Source organism: Squalius cephalus (genome assembly GCF_949319135.1).
Source record: "Squalius cephalus genome assembly, chromosome: 5".
NCBI lineage: Eukaryota > Metazoa > Chordata > Actinopteri > Cypriniformes > Leuciscidae > Squalius > Squalius cephalus.
This window is the reverse complement of record NC_137126.1, coordinates 28676793-28695775: the sequence shown is the minus strand read 5'-3', so window position 1 is coordinate 28695775 and position 18983 is coordinate 28676793. Positions and strand designations below refer to the sequence as shown.

The following is an 18983-nucleotide window of genomic DNA, read 5'->3' as shown; positions in this document are numbered from 1 at the left end:
TTTTGTATTTTGCTTTGGATAAAGTCTATTTAGCATCTGCTACAAACTAACATGACCTCAAACTTCAACACTGATTTCCGGTTTAAAAGAAGTCAGAGGAGCCCCCGTCTTTTACAAAAGCACTCAAAACACATGCTGTTTGAGGAGAATACTAACCCTTTTATAAGCCCTGCAGGGCTTGCAAATGCTCTAGAGTTTATTTAAAACCAGTAAAAGATCTGGAAAGAGCTCTGCCCCAGAAACACACCTAGCCCCTCAAGGCTTATTATAGCACAGTATCAAAAGTCCAGATGATAAATCCCACCCTCTCCTCTCAACACTTTCCAGAGGCCCTCAGTCCACTTGTTTCTCTTCTACTGCTGCCAAATTTCGCACTGCAGTCTCTTATTTGGGTTTAGCGCCATCTAGTGTGGAAAGTGTACAAGCTTATCTATCTATCTATCTATCTATCTATCTCTCTCTCTCTCTCTCTCTCTCTCTCTCTCTCTACCTTTTGAATTTTGACAAAAGGTGTCCCTTTTCCAGGTTAAATGTAATCAACTTTCAGAATATTTAACATCATCTGTATTGTTATGCTTTCATTAAGTAAACTGTAAATCTTAGAGCAACCATTTGAGGTCATGCTTATTTCAATTTGCACATCCTTTAAAAGAAATCCATTAATCCACACTTCTCCAAAACATTTTTTTTAGGCTACTACCGGGGTTGAGGAAAGTGCTGTAGTTGTTTTATTGCCATGTTGAAAAATTGCTACTCTAGTTTAGTATTTTACCCCAGTTTTATTTCCTTTATCAGAACAGTATGTGTGGGGGGCTAGATATATTTAGGTAGGCCTAATATTAAACGGATTAATAGATTTACCAGTCCAAATGAAAAAAAAAATTATAATACAATATTCAATAATTATAAATTATAATAAAACTATTATAAAATAAGAATGAAAAAATGTGTCGGTTAACATGTCACAATGCATGGTTCCAATGCTAACACCAAGTGGTATTCACAATCACAGCGTAAAAACAAAAGAAGGCACATTCCCTCAGTGCTTTGACGATGCTCTGCGCTCATAACCGTGTCTGTCCGCCCGAGGAAGGCGAGAGGGGTGATTCCTCGAGGGGTGGGCAACGATGCGCGCTATTGAATGGTGAGCTCATAGTGAATGAAGTTTCAATGGAGGAGGCAAGGATGCGCGCGACAGCGCACGCGCCACACCCCCGCGTTTAATTAAAACATCCCAGGGTTCGGCTGAGTGCGAGCGAAGATGGCGACAGAGTGAAGGAGACCACGGAAAGATGACAAGCCCCCTACAGACAGACAAACGCGCACAAGCTCTTCACCCCGCCGCCTCAGACATGCCCGTGAATAAGTAAGACACGGCTGCGTACGATGTGTTGTCAAGGAGATGCGGGGTAGGTGATGGAGTCTAGCGGCATGTGCTTTATCATGCACTGTCTCGGTAATTCAGTCGCAGGTGTTTGCAGTGCAGATTCATTTTGAGCAGCAGGTGAAAGGGATGCTTCGAGCCATCATGTAAACGCCGCGGTGGGGAATATTGCGGACGAGACCCGCCCGTGTGAGCTCGCGCTTTGTCTCCCCCTCTAAAATATGATCACGGGCGCCTGGCGGTGTGGAAGGAAACTTGACGCTGAGTTAGAAATCTGCCGCGTGACCGAACCCATCGACAAACCGTGCTGTGAGCCGGAGAAGGTGCAGAGATGGCGCATGAGCCTCGCATCGCTGCTCTTTTTCACGGCGCTCCTGTCCGATCACCTCTGGCTCTGCGCGGGAGGCAAGCTCCACCCGAGAGACCGGAGCAACGCGAGTCACGACGCCCAGACGGGCCTTCGCGATGAGGACTGCGGGGTCCTCTTGAGCAATCTGACAAAAACCGGGCCACAGTGCGTGGAGGCTGATGCGCGGCGCCGCGCGCCTCTGGAGTCCGCGTGCTCTACGCTTTACCGACAGAAGAGCGGCTCGGTGAGCTCCTCCTATTCTGTACCGGTGCCCACGGTGTCGCCACACGCGTTTTTGGAGTACTTCCGGAATTTCAGCTTGTCGTTTTGCGACGCGCTCACAATAGCGGACCTGCTGGAAGGCATGACAAGTCCGGACGGGCTCAACTGCAGCCTGGCGCGTGTCATTCATGACCTGTTCAGCGGCGGACCGGAGGACGGGGACGTGTGCAGCGCTTGTGTTCACGCGTACATCCGACTCGACCAACACGCTCAGGAAAAATATGAGGAGTTTGACGTAATAACGCGCAAATTCATGGCGGATGACTACTCAGTGCGCTCGCAAACACACCTGTGTCAGGTGAGAGGCGCTTTTAGTTACTACCATCAACACTTTGGATGAGGTTGTGTACATGGATGTAAATGCTCTTCAGAAAGCACGTAGTTGCTAATACCAACCACCCACAAGCTTGAGTGAAACATTCAGCATAAATAATGTGAGCATGGTAATATTTGTGTTTCAGGCAGTGTATAAAGCCTGGCTTTGTGCGGAATATTTTCCGGTTCCCCAACGGCAGTGTGCAAGGTGGCTTCCGTGCAGGCGCTACTGCGGCGAGGTCACTGCTAGCTGCCCCTTCATCCTACCTGACAACGACCGTCTGCTGTATGCCGGCCTGCCCAGCTTTCTCTGCGCAGGTAAACGTCAGTCAACGCAGGTAACACTGTACATACACTATAAGGCTCAAAACTGTATGGACAACCCCTTCTATTACAGTAATTGTACAGAATCGTGTGCTTCCAACTTTGTTGCAACAGTCTGATCCTGGTTGCATGAAAGCCCATAAGTGGTAAAGTTCTAAGGTTAAGGGTACCCTTAGACATGGGTTGGAAGAAAAAACTTAAGCATCCACTTAAGGAACATTAAGTCTGTCTTTAAGTATTTTCCCTTCATTTAAAGGATAGTTCACCCAAAATGAAAATTATCACATAATTTACTCACCCTCAAGCCATCCTAGATGTATATGACTTTCTTCTTTCAGCCAAACGCAATTGGAGTTACATTTAAAAAATATCCTGGCTCTTCCAAGCTTCATAATGTGAGTGAATGGTAATGTGAATGGATTTTGAAACCCAAAAAAGTGCATTCATCTATCATGAAAGTAATCCATACGGCTCCAGGGAAAGGCCTTCTGAAGCGAAGCGATCCGTTTTTGTAAGAAAAATATCCATATTTATCACTTTATAAACTGTAATTACTGGCTTCGGTAACAAGTCTAGTTCTGGCAGAAGAGTGCAACAGCGTGTATTGTCAAAAATCCAATCAAATGAACAACAACGTTTTCATATTTTTCATCACTTCCACGGTGTGCTTGAATTAATAATCTCATGCCAGGCTTTCGTCTTGTGCACAAGAGTGACTGATTATAACAGCAGGCTTGGGTCTTTTCCCTCGTTTTCTAAATGAATAGCTTTTTTTTGTCCTTGGTCCAGTTTGGTTTCAATTTATTAGGCTATTTCAAGTACTGTAAAGCCGGTTAGCACACAGGACTAGACACCGAGCTGCGTCTAGCATTCAGACACAATATAACATGCTATGCTTTTTTTGCTCTTGTTTTCCAGTTAGAAAAATTAATATGACTGCTTCTTGTTTGCTGATTGGCTGCAATTTAAATCAAAGTTTCAATGACAAAATTCTTTAACACTCATAAATATTTCTATTCGCATGCTTTTTGTGCTCCTTGGGAAACTAATGATAATTATATTTTAACTATCCAGTCAAATCAAATTCGTTATGTGGCATTCATTGACATCCTTTTTAAATGATATATTGGGGTATAATAGTACTACTAGTAATAATAATATTAATGATAACAATATACACCAAAATATATGTTATAAATATATAATGTATATTGTCTTATTAGTGTAATGATTCCCTGTATCTCTGTTTCATGGACTTTTATTTTGATATTCTTTTGTCTTGTTGTGCCTATGTTCAGTTCCTGTTTCTCTTGTTTCCATTGCTGTCTTGTTAGTTTCCATAGCAACCCTTGTTTGTTACTATGACAACATATCACCTACACCTGTCCTTCATTTAGCCACTTTTCATCTTGTGTATATAAGGGGTTGTTTACCGACACCATTTTCAACTAAAAACGGAAAACTTTTTATGCGTTTTAGCCGTTTATGTACACGGCAACAGTGTTTTGGTGGCCTGAAACAAGAAGCTTTTAAAATCAGGTTTCAAAGTGCACTTGAAAATGATACTGTTATCATCAATTTAAACAACAAAAACAGGAATTTGTAAAAATGGTTACCTCATGCACATGCGTTAGGGATGGTCATATGAAGCCTCATGAAGCACTGAGGCTTTCCCTGAATGTTTTGGGAAAAGATTCTAAGCATCAAGAGTGTCGAAAACAGCGTCATCTTGTGGCAGGTCAAATTTATAGCAGCCATGTTTATGAGCAGCTGAGTACGCAGCGCCGTTGTTTAATCCATTAAGCACAAATAAAAGCCTGACAACGCTAAATGTTCAGTTTTCTGATAATATAATTCACATATTAAAGTGTGGCAATAAATTAAATGTAACAATTATATTAATGCTAATTATAAAAATTCCAACAGAGTTGCTTGATGCAAGTAAATGTTGGTCTAGTTATTTTATGGTTTCTATGCTGTTTATGTGTCAGAATATATGATCATGTAACATAGGCTATAGGCTTATTTATATAAAAAAAAAATGTTAGTAAATGGAATTAAACTTCCAAAAACCTGTAGAGTAGTGGTCTGGGTTCAAACTTTCCGACACGCAAAGTGAAGGATTCACGTGACTGGAAAAAAAGTGAGGCTTCGTTTTTCGTGATCACGTGTTTCTCTGAAAACAATACCCGCTCCGGCACGGAGCTTCATGAGAAATTGCGTTGCATACTCGATACACGCTTTGAAGCTTCAGTGTCAAATGTAACATCGCTAACGTGCGTATTACATGTTTATGTTCCTGTTGCAATAGGCTCGTGACAGCATAACACAGCGTTTTTAATCATTTTCGCGGATCAGTGAGAACGGGGATCGTTTTGAGAACATTGTCGTCTTTACACAAAAAAGCAAAGGAAAAACTTCCCTAAAACCTCAATTATATTCATTCGTCTGCGTCAAGTCAGCACGTGACAATTGGCTGAAAATTGTTGTGCTGCTTATAGAAATGTGGAATGTGTGGAGGCCTTGGATTTTTTGATGAACAGAAAGATTGAAATAGAAATATGAAATGGAAAATAGAAATGTGAATTCTTAAATGTTTGGCATTTTAAATATCTTAACTGTCTTTTTCAAATTTGCATTGCACGTTTTGAACATTTACAAAGCGGAACAGAGCATACTTTTATCATAAGTCACACCACACTTACTAACATCCAAAAAAGCAAGATTTGAAATGAAATGGGCTTAAATATGTAAATCAGGACATCATTAAACTGGGCATTCAATATATTCTTCAAAAACAAGATATTTTTTTTAAACTAAGGAATAAATGTGTTTATTTTTCACTGAAAGCCAATTAAAAGAAAAGTTGAGAACCATATGGACCTGACTGTGTGCACAGGCTCCTTGCTATGCTGGAATAGAAAAGGGCGTTCTTCAAAATGTTGAAGTTGAAGAAAACAATGAAGCTGAATTCTTATGGAAAATACAAACTCTGTTGCCAAATGAAATTGAATAATAAATGTAAAACAAAGAACAATTCTTTTATTTTGATAAAATACCACTGATAAAACTCATAATGTGTGTCTTTTGACTAAACGTTGCATAAGAACTGAAAATATATAAAGAGTAGTATTATTTACATAAATAATACTAAAATAACATTGGGTTGATGGAGCTGGACATGACGAAATGAATGACGTGCTGCTCAGTGAGTGAGTCGGGAAAACTGATTCGCAAGTGTTTGTGATTCATGAAGAAGAACCAGCTTATTGGAGATATTGGTCCAGAAATGTTTGTTTTTGATTCACAAAAATTAGTCACCTCCTAAGCGCCATTTGCTCTGTGTGCAGTGTTCTGTCCTTTTCTAAGCCAGCGTTTCTCTCTTTCTCATCAGGGCTTGAAGAGGAGTATTTGAGCAGTCAGGGACCAGACTGCTGTGATGTCAGATGGAGTAGGTGTGACTCCGCTGTAGGCGCCGCATGTGCTCTGACACGCCTCCCGGGCTCATTTTCTTTGCATAGGAGGCTTTCATCAGGAGCGGTGTCGTGTACAAATCGTCTTCATGGCAGTAAATTGAAACTGTGTGTGCTTGTTCTCTTCTTACTGCACACTGTCATCTCCATAACAACATTGCAGCATTGCAGCACTGGCTCCTTGGAGGCCATAGTACCTCTAGAAGAAGTTCCCTTGAGGGAGGAGTAAGAGGCTGGAACATCTCCCCCTATTGAAAGACGCACATACTGTCAGAGTGTTTTTGTCTGCTGTGCATGAGACGAACCTTACCAAATGCCTGGAAAACACAGGAAGTCTCAGCACTGCTGAAGCGTCTGTGCCTGTCTTTTTGAGGGTTGGAACATCTGGCTTGATCTGAGCGTGTGTTTGTTTGAGCAAGTGAATGTTTTTAACTGTTTTTCAGTGTTCCCTTTGTTTTATCAGGACTAACTGCACATGCTACAAAACAGTTCATGAATGTTGTCTAAAACAAAAGAAGATTGTCAATCTTCTTTTGTTTTAGACAACATTCATGGAGACAAAAATGAATGGATGTAGAATGGATGGATGACATTGTTACATTTCTCCCCTAATAAAACCAACTCTACTGGAGACGTTTTTCATATTTACGATTCTCTTATATATTACAGGAGCATGGTTGCATCTGAATTTAGGGTGGTTTCTGCTGGTATTTTCTATGACGTGTTCTTTTGTAGGTCTTTTAACAGTATTATTTTCTCTTACATGCTCTGTTCATTGCTGTTCCTCTCTCTCTTTCTCTTTAAAGGCTTCCACACACTGCTGTTAACGCCTCTCACATTTACTCATGGGTTTTATGTTGGTCTTGATGTTTCGGGCTGTTAAGGGGCTTTTAGCAGATGCTTTTCTTCCAAAACAACTCAAAGTGCACTAATTGAAAAAAAATACTGTGGGAAAAACTTCAGAAACATTACAAATTTACTCCATGTGGTCGGTCACAGTTCTACAAACTCCTCAGTAACAACATGAAAACAAGTTTAAAATTATTACATCAATCAGACGGGGTGGATTTGGCAACTTACAACTTTGAAATAATGGTTAGTGAAATGTTTTTTATTTATTAGTAAATGAATATATTTCATTCTGCTCTCGCTGTCAGACTGAGAAGCAGTTGTGGGAGAAAAATCAGCTGTCCCAGAAAGACTGACTGCATTAGTGGTGAGGATTGAGACTCTGTCGGCAGGTTACATCGTTACGTCAGTAGGTGGCGTCAAGTGACTGTCTTTTTGAGTGAGTCAGTGGTTTGTTCATTCAAACGATTCATTAATTCAGGAATCAAACAGTTGATTGGCTGTGTCCAAAATCGCATAATCTCTTTAGTAGACACTTATTTTGGATAAGTCATTTCTTTACGACCGCAAAAAAAGTAATCTGGACGTACTACATTCGCCATCATGTGACCTACCAGTGCCAGTTACGTCGCTTCATTGCCATTCACAACTCCTCTCCCGTGGCCTCATGGGATAGTAAAGTGTCCATCATGTGCACACTTCAGAATCTCGCCTGAAGTAGTAGGTCATCCCGGTACTTTTTGCCTACTCTTTAAAGAGTACTGTGAATTCATACATCTTTTGACACATGCTGTTTTTTGCCTACTATATAGTAGGGAATTATGCGTTTTGTATGTGAAGTATGCGGTGAGTCACCAAATTATTAATTTAAACAATTCATTAAAAAGCAGATTCATTCAGAAACTAAGCATGAGCGAGTCGTTCAATCAAAAAAACGCACCCAATGCTCTTCCATTCAAATTGCACGAACATGCAATGCAAGAGTGGATGTCTCTTTATCATAGCAAAATAATGCTTTGTGAAAAATAAAGTGAAGATGACAAACGAAGAACAAAAAATTAACATACAGTACACAAGAGTAGGCTATACAAGCAAGAGTTCATTGTTAGTCGCCAGAAGCACACCAGCTCCCTGTTCCTGTATAGCTTACAATACAACAGCATTATCTTGGTGAAACATAGCAAAACCAGTGTTATTCATGTATGGAGCAGAAACAATGCAACCTTGGAGTCTGTTTCCAGGTCTTCCCGCTCTCTAACGTCACTCCAGTGCTGGAAATCTTTTCTAATATTAACGCGGGTTCTAAAGCTCTTGCCTGATCATAACCCTTCTTTTTCCAGTGATATTCTTATGAGCTTTTCTCTTTTGTAATGTCTCTCAGCTATCTCTCTTTCTACAGTCTTTCTTCAAATCTCTCTCTTGCTCACTCTCTCTCCTCCCCCATCATGAGTGTATACGCCCCCTACTGCTGATTGGCCACAAGTGCATTGTGGTGCTCGGTCCGATCCATGTTCAACAGCGTTTCTCAGAAATCGCTTACTACACCTTCAAGTTCTTCATGTAATCAGTGTAGTTGCAGTGCCATTTTTTGTTGGGCTTTTTTTCTAAATACTTTTCTCAGTATTTGCATGCATGTTGAAATACAGGGACATTTTCAGGGACAACACAACACACCAAAAAATGGGTAAACCAAAAAAGGGAAGTCTGGTTACTCTAATAGATTAGCTGATTAAACATATCAAACTGTTTCTTCTGCTCATGTGAGTGTTCATGTCTCTGATTTTTTTTTTTTTTTTTTTTTTTTTTTTCAGTTATCCAGGCCGTTAATAATCGTCAGGTAGAATTTACTAAAAAGCAGCTGGGCTTGTTTATCCATTTGTTGTAGATGTAGCCCTTTATCTCAGTGAAATCATCAGTTTTCTTTTGCGTGTGGAAGTCTTAGAGATAAAGTCTGCGAGCTGAGTCACTAGATCTGTTCTCATGTGTCCGCTTCTTTGGGCCTTTTTTCCACTTAAATTATCTTCTCCACGATCTAAACTCCTAAAAAGAGATGTTCTGCATGAGCACAGACTTGAATCTTTCAGATTCTGATGCCAGTTCTCCATGTATGGACTTCGAGACTGCACTGTGGCAAACCAATAAGCCGTGTATATAATTTTCTCTCATTTACCGGTCAACTATGTTAGTGCATATCCACCTCATAGGCCTGTGTGGTGATAGTTTTGGCCAGTAGGAGGTAGTGTTTTCTCATTGTGCGTTGGGTTTGAATGTATGTATCTTGCAGATTAATCAACATCAGTTTACCCACTTCACTGTATATCTCTACTTCATACTGTAAATACTTTTTGTAGTGAAAAGAATAGCTATTTTTAAAAGGTCAAGCGACTAATCGAAACATTTTAGTTAATCTTCTATATAAAAAAAAAATAGTTTAGGGACGTTCTCTCACTCACTAAAATAAAGCAATCATATTTTAACATTCAGCTAATCTAATGCTTTTATGGCCATTGTTAGGCCTATATCGTTTGCTGAATTTTGTAAGCTACTAGCCTTACTAGCCTAATAATAATTGTTCCTCAAAAACCTAGAACATTTAGTTTCAGTGCCGTCTCTCTCTCTCTCTCTCTCTCCCTCTCTCTCTCTCTCTCTCTCTCTCTCTCTCTCTCTTCGGTTATCCAGGCCGTTATTAATCGTCAGGTAGAATTTACTAAAAAGCAGCTGGGCTTGTTTATCCATTTGTTGTAGATGTAGCCCTTTATCTCAGTGAATTCATCATTTTTGTTTGAGTGTGGAAGTCTTCGAGATAAAGTCACTAGATCTGTTCCCATGTTGCCGCTTCTTTGGGCCTTTTTTCCCCTGAAATTATCTTCTCCACGATCTAAACTCCTAAAGAGAGATGTTCTGCATGAGCACAGACTTGAATCTCTCTCTCTCTCTCTCTCTCTCTCTCTCTCTCTCTCTCTCTCTCTCTCTGTGTGTGTGTGTGTGTGTGTGATTGCTGTTTTCTTAAACTCTTAGCACCCTGATTCCAGCCTCTCTGGGCTCCGTATGGGCTGGATTCTCTGTTAAGTTAATTTGTATAATTTAATTTCAACTGCCCAAGGGCCTCAGACCCATACTTGAATATTCACTGCAGTGTTTTTTTAATGCATTTGTGTGTTTGTGTGCGCCTGCGTGCGTGTGTTTTTGGCACATGTTTTTGTTGCGCGTGCGCGTAAATGCGTGCCTGTTTTTAGAACTTGTTCCAGACTTTGTGGGTGGGTTCGCTATTGTAATGATGCTTTTATTACATTATTTAGTAATGTCTGCGTTTAGAGATACATCATGGATTGTTAGAGGACATTGCCTGAGTGTGAGACAGCTATAGACCGTGTGCATGTGTGTGTGGCGCTGAATCGATTCAGCAGCAGTGTAGCTGTTAATATTTAAGTGATTTAAGATTAAAGAGTCTGAGTCGAATAAAAGCGGCCCAGATTTAATATAAACCCATATTAAAGAGATTCAGCTTTATGAGGTCACAGAGGATCTGCAGTACACAGAGCACAGCTGTGAGTGGAGCGAGAACAGAGGAAGAGAAAGAGAGAAAGCAGTGAGCTCAGATAGCATCCACAAACCTTCTTGGACTGGATTTTTCTTCTGAATTACATTGTTGAGCTCCATAGATAGACTTTCCGTCTGAGCATGCATGCAGTAATGCTGACTCAGATTATGATACTGCACCGTGTTTACTCAAATAAAATAAAAAAACTAAAGAAAGCAAGAAATTTGCGGCCTTGCTAATCTCTTCGTAAACCATCCATACCACCACTTTCATCCTCCTTTTTACTGCCACTTTCATTGTTTTCCAAATTATTGGATGAGAGTGACAACTCTGAAAAAAGCAAGAGAAAGATTAAAGAGGTTTCCATAGAAAACTATTACTCAAACAACTCACAGCATGAGTTATGCCATAATAAATAACTGTGTATTTTGGAGTTAGATTAGTGTGTGTGTGTGTGTGTGTGTGTGTGTGTGTGTGTGTGTGTGTGTGTGTGTGTGCGCGCGCTTTGGTGCTTGACAGTATGATAAATGTGTGTAAGCTAGAGTGCATATATGTGTATAATTGTTGTTTGAAAAGCATGTGTGTGCTCATGTGTTTCTGTGCATGTGTGTGTCATTTGATGTTTTTGTTTGATTGGCAGTCCTGTCCTGCTTTTAACACTCAGTCTGCTCTGATTCTCAACATATGCACAATTACACTACCAGTCCTCAGTTCTAACACATTAAAGATGTGGACTTCACAAACTTGCACGCTCACACATGCACACACACACTCTCACTGAGTAAGCCTCATATACAAGCATGTGGTTAGGGAAAGTTTGACAAGAAGGATAAAGATTGTTTAAGAGTAAAAAAAATAAATAGCCTAAATAAATCATGATCGGTTCAGGGTTTTCCAAGTGTACTGGAAGTTGGGAGTCCCTTATGGGTCTATAGGGGTCTTTTGAAAGATTTTCATGACACCAATTGAACTAATGTCTAACTTTCTAATTAATGATTTATTAAGCATAGCTAGCCTATATAATTTAATATTGCTAGTTATTTAAAATGTAAGAGTAGGTCTATATACTGGGAGTAGTTCTGTGAAGTTTTGAAAACCCCTGATCTAGAGACACAAACAAACGTAAACTCTCGACTTCATCAGTTAACTTATTCACAGATTGTTCCTTCCAGGAGTTACGAAATGGGAAATATTGTGTAATCGGCCGCGAACGTGTGACACTATTGTTAGCGCCTCGATGATTTGTGTTTGTCTGCGTCCTCTGATGAATGTCGTAGTTGTAGTGCCTCGCGCTCTTTTCCGCGGGAGGATTTTCAATGAGTTGACGTCAGGCCGGCAGCCAATCAGCTGCTAGGGGTCGGTCTCTGGAACTGGCCGCAGTAGGTTATCAGCCTGAATCCTCGCAGTCCGAGGTCAGGAAGCCAGATGAGCCCGCAGAGACGCAATTGCTCACCGCGACCAGCCCAAGCCAACAGTCGCTGAGAGAAGACGAGGAAGTTCGGTATGAGAGGCAATGCTGACTGACCTGCACGCAGCCATGGTACCGAAGCGCGAGCCGGCGAAGTTGGAAGAGCGCGAGCGCACGCAGGCGGCGTGTGAGTGCCAAAGCCAATGCAACAACTGCAAAATCTTCCTGAGTTTATTCATCCTCTCGCTCTCTCTGCACCTCGTCACGCTCTTCTGCTACCTGGACCTGCGCTCTGAGCTCAAACGCGAAATATCACAGAAAAACAAAGATGAGGTGCCACCAACGGGGCCAATCCCGCACTATGAAGCCACAGCGCCAGTGCTCCGGTTACCGGACACCGACCACCCAACAATAGACGATCAGGTAAACTGAGTTATCTGTTGTTCTACACAAAGAGCAGGCAGGGAGACAACAAAACTTGCTTCCTGCTCTCTTGTCACTTTTGCTTCAGCTTCTGTTACTGAGAAGAGAATTTCTTAATGTCTTGCCACCCAGACTATTGTGTGTGTGTGTGTGTGTGTGTGTGTGTTTGGAGACCCTTTGTTAAGAGTTCACTTCCTTTAGGTCAGTGCTTCTAAATCCTGGTTCTGAAGTGTCGCAGGCAGCACTGTTCATTTTAGAGGTCTTATTTGACACACCCAGTTGAGGTCTTTGAGCATCTACTGAGCTGATGGGGAATCAGGTGTAAAAACATCTAGAATGTACAGTGCTTTGGTCTTCTATAGGACCAGGATTGAAAAACAAGTAATTGTGCGAGACAGAAAGTCTCTCATTGAGTGAGTGCTGTAAAATGATATATTTGTCCATTTAAAGTCAGTGTCATGAGCCATATCACTTTTACATTTACACACAAAAAATCACTCCACTATAAAACAACTTAAAAGCAGCAATTAAGCAAAGCTTAAAGCTTTAAGCAAAATCAAACTAGGGAACTATACGGTTATCCGGACCACACCTATTTGGGTAGAGTTAGGGTTAGGTTAACCGTATAGTACATTTACGTGTGGTCCGGATAACCGTATAGCCTAGTACCCAAACTAGTGCCTGTAGCTATTAGGTCATTGCATTTTTTTTTTCATGACACTTTGTTACTGATGAAGGAAATCGAGCTTCATAAAATTGACTAGAAATGACAAAATTGTGATAATGTAAAAACAAAAATGATTTTTACACTGTATTTGTTGTAATCAGTTGTTGTGTACAACTATTATTAGTATTATATTAATATAATATTACTATTATAATATGCACATATACCAAATTTGCTATTATTTCATTCATATTACCTTATCACATACAACAAGGACAGACCCCAATCTAAGTTTAGGGGTTTTGCTCAAAGGCACACTTTGCAGGGGTCTTTAACCCTTTAAACCTTTAGGTATGACAACCACCTAGTTTGTGAGCTGAGCTTCAGTCACTGATTTAGATGAGCTTTTGCCTCTCGCCCCACTCACATTGTGCGTCAAAAGCCCGCGAGTGACGCGCTTCTCGTAACTGTGAATCGTTCACCTGCAGGGGACATTTGTTCTGTTTAAACAACATCTGTCCTTTTTACGAGTTCTCTTCATCAGACGCACTTTTACTGTCAGGCGGCACAGGTCGCTGTTTATTTAGCCTTCGCTGCGGTTTGGCCCGGACTCGTGTTTGATTCCTTTGGCAAAAGGCCAGGCTCGTCGCAGCATTTCCTGATGTTCACCCCGCGGGCAGTGCGTTAGTGCTGAATCCAGAGCGCCTGGCTCAGGGATGCGTTTTATTAGACATAACTGGAGGTAGAATTACACACACAGACCAATTCCTGCAGTGAATGAATGAATGAATCTAATGTACGTCTATGGCCTTTCTGAAGTGAATGTCAGGGTGCAGAGACATCTCGTCCGTGGTGCACACAAACAATACAGTAAAAGTTAGTAGGAATTGTCTTGTTTGCTTACTGTGTTATTTATATAGATGTTGGCATCCTAATTGTCCATTACTTGTTTGTAAGCCTGTACATGTTTACATTCACAATTTTCATATGTGATTTTAGAGTGTATGGAGCAGCCCTACATAGGCACACACGGCATCAGTGTGGGATGGACACTCATGTAGGAAATATTGTTACTAGGCAGGCATGGTGTTATTGTGTGCATGTGCGTGCAAATATGTGTCTGTGAGTATTGTGCTGAGGCATGTCAGAAGAAGGCGTGTAACCATGACAACTCTGATTGATGGAGGGAGGCGTGAGCGTGGTTAGTCTGTCAGAGTAAAGATGACATGCACAGAAACCACAGAGCGAGAGAAAGTGTGTGTGCAACATGACCACTGCTATAATTAATATAGTTTCCTTAGGAAAACAAAATCATTTTTAAATTTGTTTTGGTATGGTTGATGTTGTTTTTATGACAAAATAGCATTACTCAGTGCCAGTGCAATGGTGTAAAGCTGCATAACGGTACTGTCAATACTGTATATATATCTCGGTCGAAATTGAATATTTAATTGTGCATGCGCATTTCCCCCTATTTTTATGTTTAGTTGACCTTTTTTTGCTTTCTAATGCACACAGTCAATATTTTGTGTTCCAGTGATGGTCATACCTGTTACAGTGGATCAGACCTGCTTTTCTTTTACAGTGTAGATCGGACCTTTCCTTTGTTAGAGTTTATGTGTGTGAGAGAGAGCATGGGAAAATGAAGGGAATATTTTCCCCTTTCTCTCTCAGGCATTATGGCATGTGGCCAGATCGCAGTGTGAGCTCTCTAATGCACACACACACTATTCCTTATTAAGCTTTGTAGGTATGGGATTCCTCCTCGACAGGATATTACATTAACGGATGGAGTCAGCCACACTCTAATTACTCTCCATTCAACTATTTACCGCCGTAACTAATACACAGACAAGTTTCTCACATGCTCTCGGTGTGTTAGCCCGAGTCCTTTGTCCTTCGAGTTAGCAGTGAGGAGTTAGCAGTAAGGAATGCGCTTGTTGATCAGCATCTTAGATCTGATATGGCTAACACTATATATCCCAGAGCGCTGCTCTGTCTGACTGATTGCAAAAGTGTGTGTATGTGTGTGCTAATGAGGGATCTAAGAGCGAGTTCACCTCAGCCAAACAGGTGTTAGAGAGCTGTGCTCTGAAGAAACAGAATGTTTGCACGACTTTAATGGCTTTACTTTAAACAGCTGGATCTATTTAAGGAGTCCCAGACAACAGCCAACACACAGATGTGTGCGTAAGTTTGGGAACCAAAGCTTTAAAATTACACATTAGAGCGGCATGATGATTGGATGGATGGATGAATGTAGATAGATCAAGATCACTGAATCAACCTGACTACATTAGGTCACACCAATGAAAGTCTTTTTTAAGGGTCAGTCAGATCTAAATGAATGGAATTCTATGGTATCAGAGTAGCTCAACTCTTTTCATAACAGTATGGCTTTTTCAGTGACAAGCTCATTTTTTTGAACAAGTTGCAATGTATCGATGTCACGTGACATTGATTTTTTTAAAGTCTGGCTTTTTAGCTAAATTAACTGATTAATGCTTGTCTAAAATTCTCTTTCTCTCATAAAATATTGAAAAGGGCAATCAGTTCATTTTAGATTCTTTTAAATAAACCAGTTCAAAACCTTTTTTTCATTTAAGCACAGCCCTTGTTTAGATTACAGCATGACAACATTAATCACTTTTTTTTTCTAAAGTAATATTATAGTATTTATTCAAATAATTAAAGAAAATATAACAAATGTTCTTTATCTCTTTCTCTCTCCTTTGTAGCAGATAAATACTGTTCTGAAAATACTATTTTCAGATTAATAAATGGGTAAATATTCACTGTAGGGCTGGGCATTGACACAAATTTCATGATTCGATTACGATTTACAAGCTTGCGATTCGATTACGATTCAATATTGATTCATTTGGATATGTATCAGATACAGTACATGGCATATTTTCTCAAGGAAAAAAATCTCAACTAATGCAGGGAGTCAGTTGGTACTACATTACTATTTTGAAGGTTAAAATGAACTGATTTGTATACAAACGCTTAATTAAGGAAGTTTTTATAATAATAAAATGATAGTTTATTATTTACTTTAATTTAGCTTATTATTTACAGTTCTTAGTAATTACATAATTATGTTTCTATTATTTTTCTTTTTATTAAATATAAACATTTAAATGGTGGCTGTCATAAAAACTTGGATTTATTCAAACATACATTAAATATTGAAGAACAGTAAAAAAAAAATATATATATATATATATATATATATATATATGATGAATATGTAATATGATGCATATATTTAGCAAAATGCTCCACTTCTAGTTGACTAACAAATTTATGGTCACTGAATGGCTTTTCTGAGGTAAATGTAAATGTGACATTGTTTACAAGCTTATTTATTGATGTCTTTACGCGGTTGAAACACTGATTGACAATTACATTAAACGTGATCCCTTCATATGCGCATCACGTGCTACCTCAGGGCTCCAGACTAACTTTTGAGAGCAGTTCTACAGATGGTGGCGCCAGCGCATGATTTGGTAGTGCTGGGTGCATTTTTAATCTTAAAGGCAATTTAATTATATTACTATTGTTTTGCATTAATAAGTGCATTTACTAATAATAGAATCATTTTTTAATGTATTGGAAATTTGATAATAAAGCACTGATCTTGAATTGAGATGCAGATAAAATGAACTTTTGGTAACAACAGTAACGTGCAAAAAAACTCATTTTAATTGGGAAAATTTAAATGTTCTACTCTTAATAAATGTACCATTGTTCTTCTATAGTATCGTACTGAAATGACAGACAGCTTTAGTGATTATAAAAGGAGTGCTCTTTACTTGCTTTCTGTGTAATTCAGTCGCAATTTGAAGAAAAGTTTTGGTAACACTTTTTTTTACAGTGTCCTTGTTATACATATGTTACATGTTCTTACCATAGTAATAACAGTAAATTATGCATGACAACCTGCAACTAACCTTCAACCAAATCCTAATCCTTCCCTATTCCTATAGTAAGTACATGTTGTTAATTAAGTTACTCAGTACTTAAATGTATAATTACACTGTAACAATGACACCTTAAAATAAAGTGTAATAAAGTTTTTGTTTTTCATGAGACTGACTTTTTCTACTTTTCCATATATTAGGGAGTGGAAATGGCTATTAAGTCAATAAGTTCTCCTTTGCCGCCATCTACTGGTTATAGTGGTAGTTTAATGTTTGTTTTTTTTAAACTAAAGTGTTTGTTTTCCTACATATTTAAACGTTTGGTTTTACAAATCATCACATTAAAAATAACATTAAAATTGAATAGGTAAATCTTCAAGTCCTTTTTAAAATGTCCATGCTTGAGATTACTCAGCCCGATCATGCAATGCTTTGAAGACAAACATTAATACCTTGTATTGTATTCTATATTTTACAGATAGCCAGTGAAGAGATATCAATACAGGTGTTAAATGATCCCGTTTTCTGGTGTTTGTTAAGATTCTCGCTGCAGCATTTTGGAAGTACCGAAAACGAGTAACCAGAGATTTACTTATGCCTAGATATAGAGCATTACAATAACCCAACAGTGTGGAAATAAAAGCATGCAAAACAGTCTCCAAATCCTCGTTTGAATAACTTAACTGCCCTTAACTGAAAAAAATATGTTTTCACAACCTTATTAAAGGAGAACTCCGGTCAATTTTAACATTGAGCTCATTTTTTTGTACATTTGGAGTGCTGTCAATACAGAGAACAACGACAAAAATCGGTGTTGCCTACACCGAGTTATTCTATTTTTAAAATTTGCACCCTGTTGACTTCAATGGGGCAAGTACTAAACCTGCTTTTAGCCTCTTAACATCCTTGATGTGTCATTAAAAGTGCACAGAAAATGTGAGTGATTCCTTCAGAGTGGACATGAGTGAATCTGACTGCAGTAGATGTGAAAGAAATGTATAAAAATGATGTTATTTAAGCCAGCGCAAATACCTGTGTTTACATCCTGTTTTCATGTGAAGTCCAAAGTAGTCGATTGCTGAGTTCACGCGCATAGGTTTAGTACCTATGATCACGCGCGTGAACTCGGCAATCGACTACTTTGGTCTTCACCCGAAAACAGGATGTAAACAAAGGTATTTGCGCTGGCTTAAATAACATCATTTTTATACATTTCTTGCATTTCATTTTTCATCCTTTGCACTCGTGTTCACTCTGAAGGAATCACTCACATTTTCTGTGCACTTGTAATGACACATCAAGGATGTTAAGAGGCTAAAAGCAGGTTTAGTACTTGCCCCATTGAAGTCAACAGGGTGCAAATTTTAAAAATAGAATAACTCGGTGTAGGCAACACCGATTTTTGTCGTTGTTCTCTGTATTGACAGCACTCCAAATGTACAAAAAAATGAGCTCAATGTTAAAATTGACCGGAGTTCTCCTTTAACTTGATGATCAAATCGGATTTCAGAATCAAAAATTACTCCTAGGTTCTTCACATAACCATACATATTGTTGGCCAATAGTCCATAACTTTCAACCAGGCCTTTCCCATGCTGTTTGTTCCCAAACATAATAAACTCAGTCTTATCCTCATTTAATTGTAAAAAATGATTTGCTAGCTTTTATTTTAATTATTTGCTAGCAAAAGATGTACAACTGTCACATTCCAAAGGAAAATACAGTTGTTAATCATAAATACAGTTGTAAATAAAGGTCGTAAAATGTGACCATTTGATCGCAGTCTGGAGCCCTAAACCATGACCTCTGACCCCTCTGGCACTGCCACCTCAAAAACAACTGGAAACACCTCAATGGCTTCTCCGTCAATAAACAAAGCTTTTTAAATTGAAAATGTTTTTTTGTGTGTGTGATTAATGTGAGCTTAAAATGGTTGTGACTGGAGTCTGAACAGACTGCCCCATTTTCAGCATGACTGTCCCCAAGTAACCCAGCATGTGTTTCTGCTGGCCTGTGTGTGTTTCTATTTGTATTTGTTTGGG

General features: G+C 39.4%; 2 protein-coding genes across 2 annotated transcripts in view; both read left to right on the top strand.

Moving 5' to 3' along the window:
• Positions 1-1251: 1251 nt before the first annotated feature.
• On the top strand, positions 1252-6764 carry nalf2 (NALCN channel auxiliary factor 2). Its single transcript, XM_079871593.1, has 3 exons — positions 1252-2313; positions 2477-2648; positions 6049-6764. The coding sequence occupies exons 1-3, from the start codon at positions 1606-1608 to the stop codon at positions 6354-6356; spliced, it is 1188 nt and encodes a 395-aa protein (XP_079727719.1). The 5' UTR covers positions 1252-1605; the 3' UTR covers positions 6357-6764.
• A 5088-nt stretch (positions 6765-11852) lies between these two features.
• eda (ectodysplasin A) overlaps positions 11853-18983 on the top strand; it is a 40003-nt gene continuing 32872 nt past the window's right edge. The window contains 3 exon segments of the mRNA XM_079871594.1: positions 11853-11996; positions 11999-12019; positions 12025-12348. Of these exon segments, the coding sequence (XP_079727720.1) occupies positions 11943-11996; positions 11999-12019; positions 12025-12348 (399 nt within the window). The 5' untranslated portion in view covers positions 11853-11942.

Coding starts and splice junctions, on each gene's coding strand:
- nalf2 (XM_079871593.1), top strand. CDS start 1,606: ATGATCACGGGCGCCTGGCGGTGTGGAAGGAAACTTGACGCTGAGTTA. Junction 2,314..2,476: donor CGCAAACACACCTGTGTCAG/GTGAGAGGCGCT, acceptor TTTGTGTTTCAG/GCAGTGTATAAAGCCTGGCT. Junction 2,649..6,048: donor GCCCAGCTTTCTCTGCGCAG/GTAAACGTCAGT, acceptor CTTTCTCATCAG/GGCTTGAAGAGGAGTATTTG.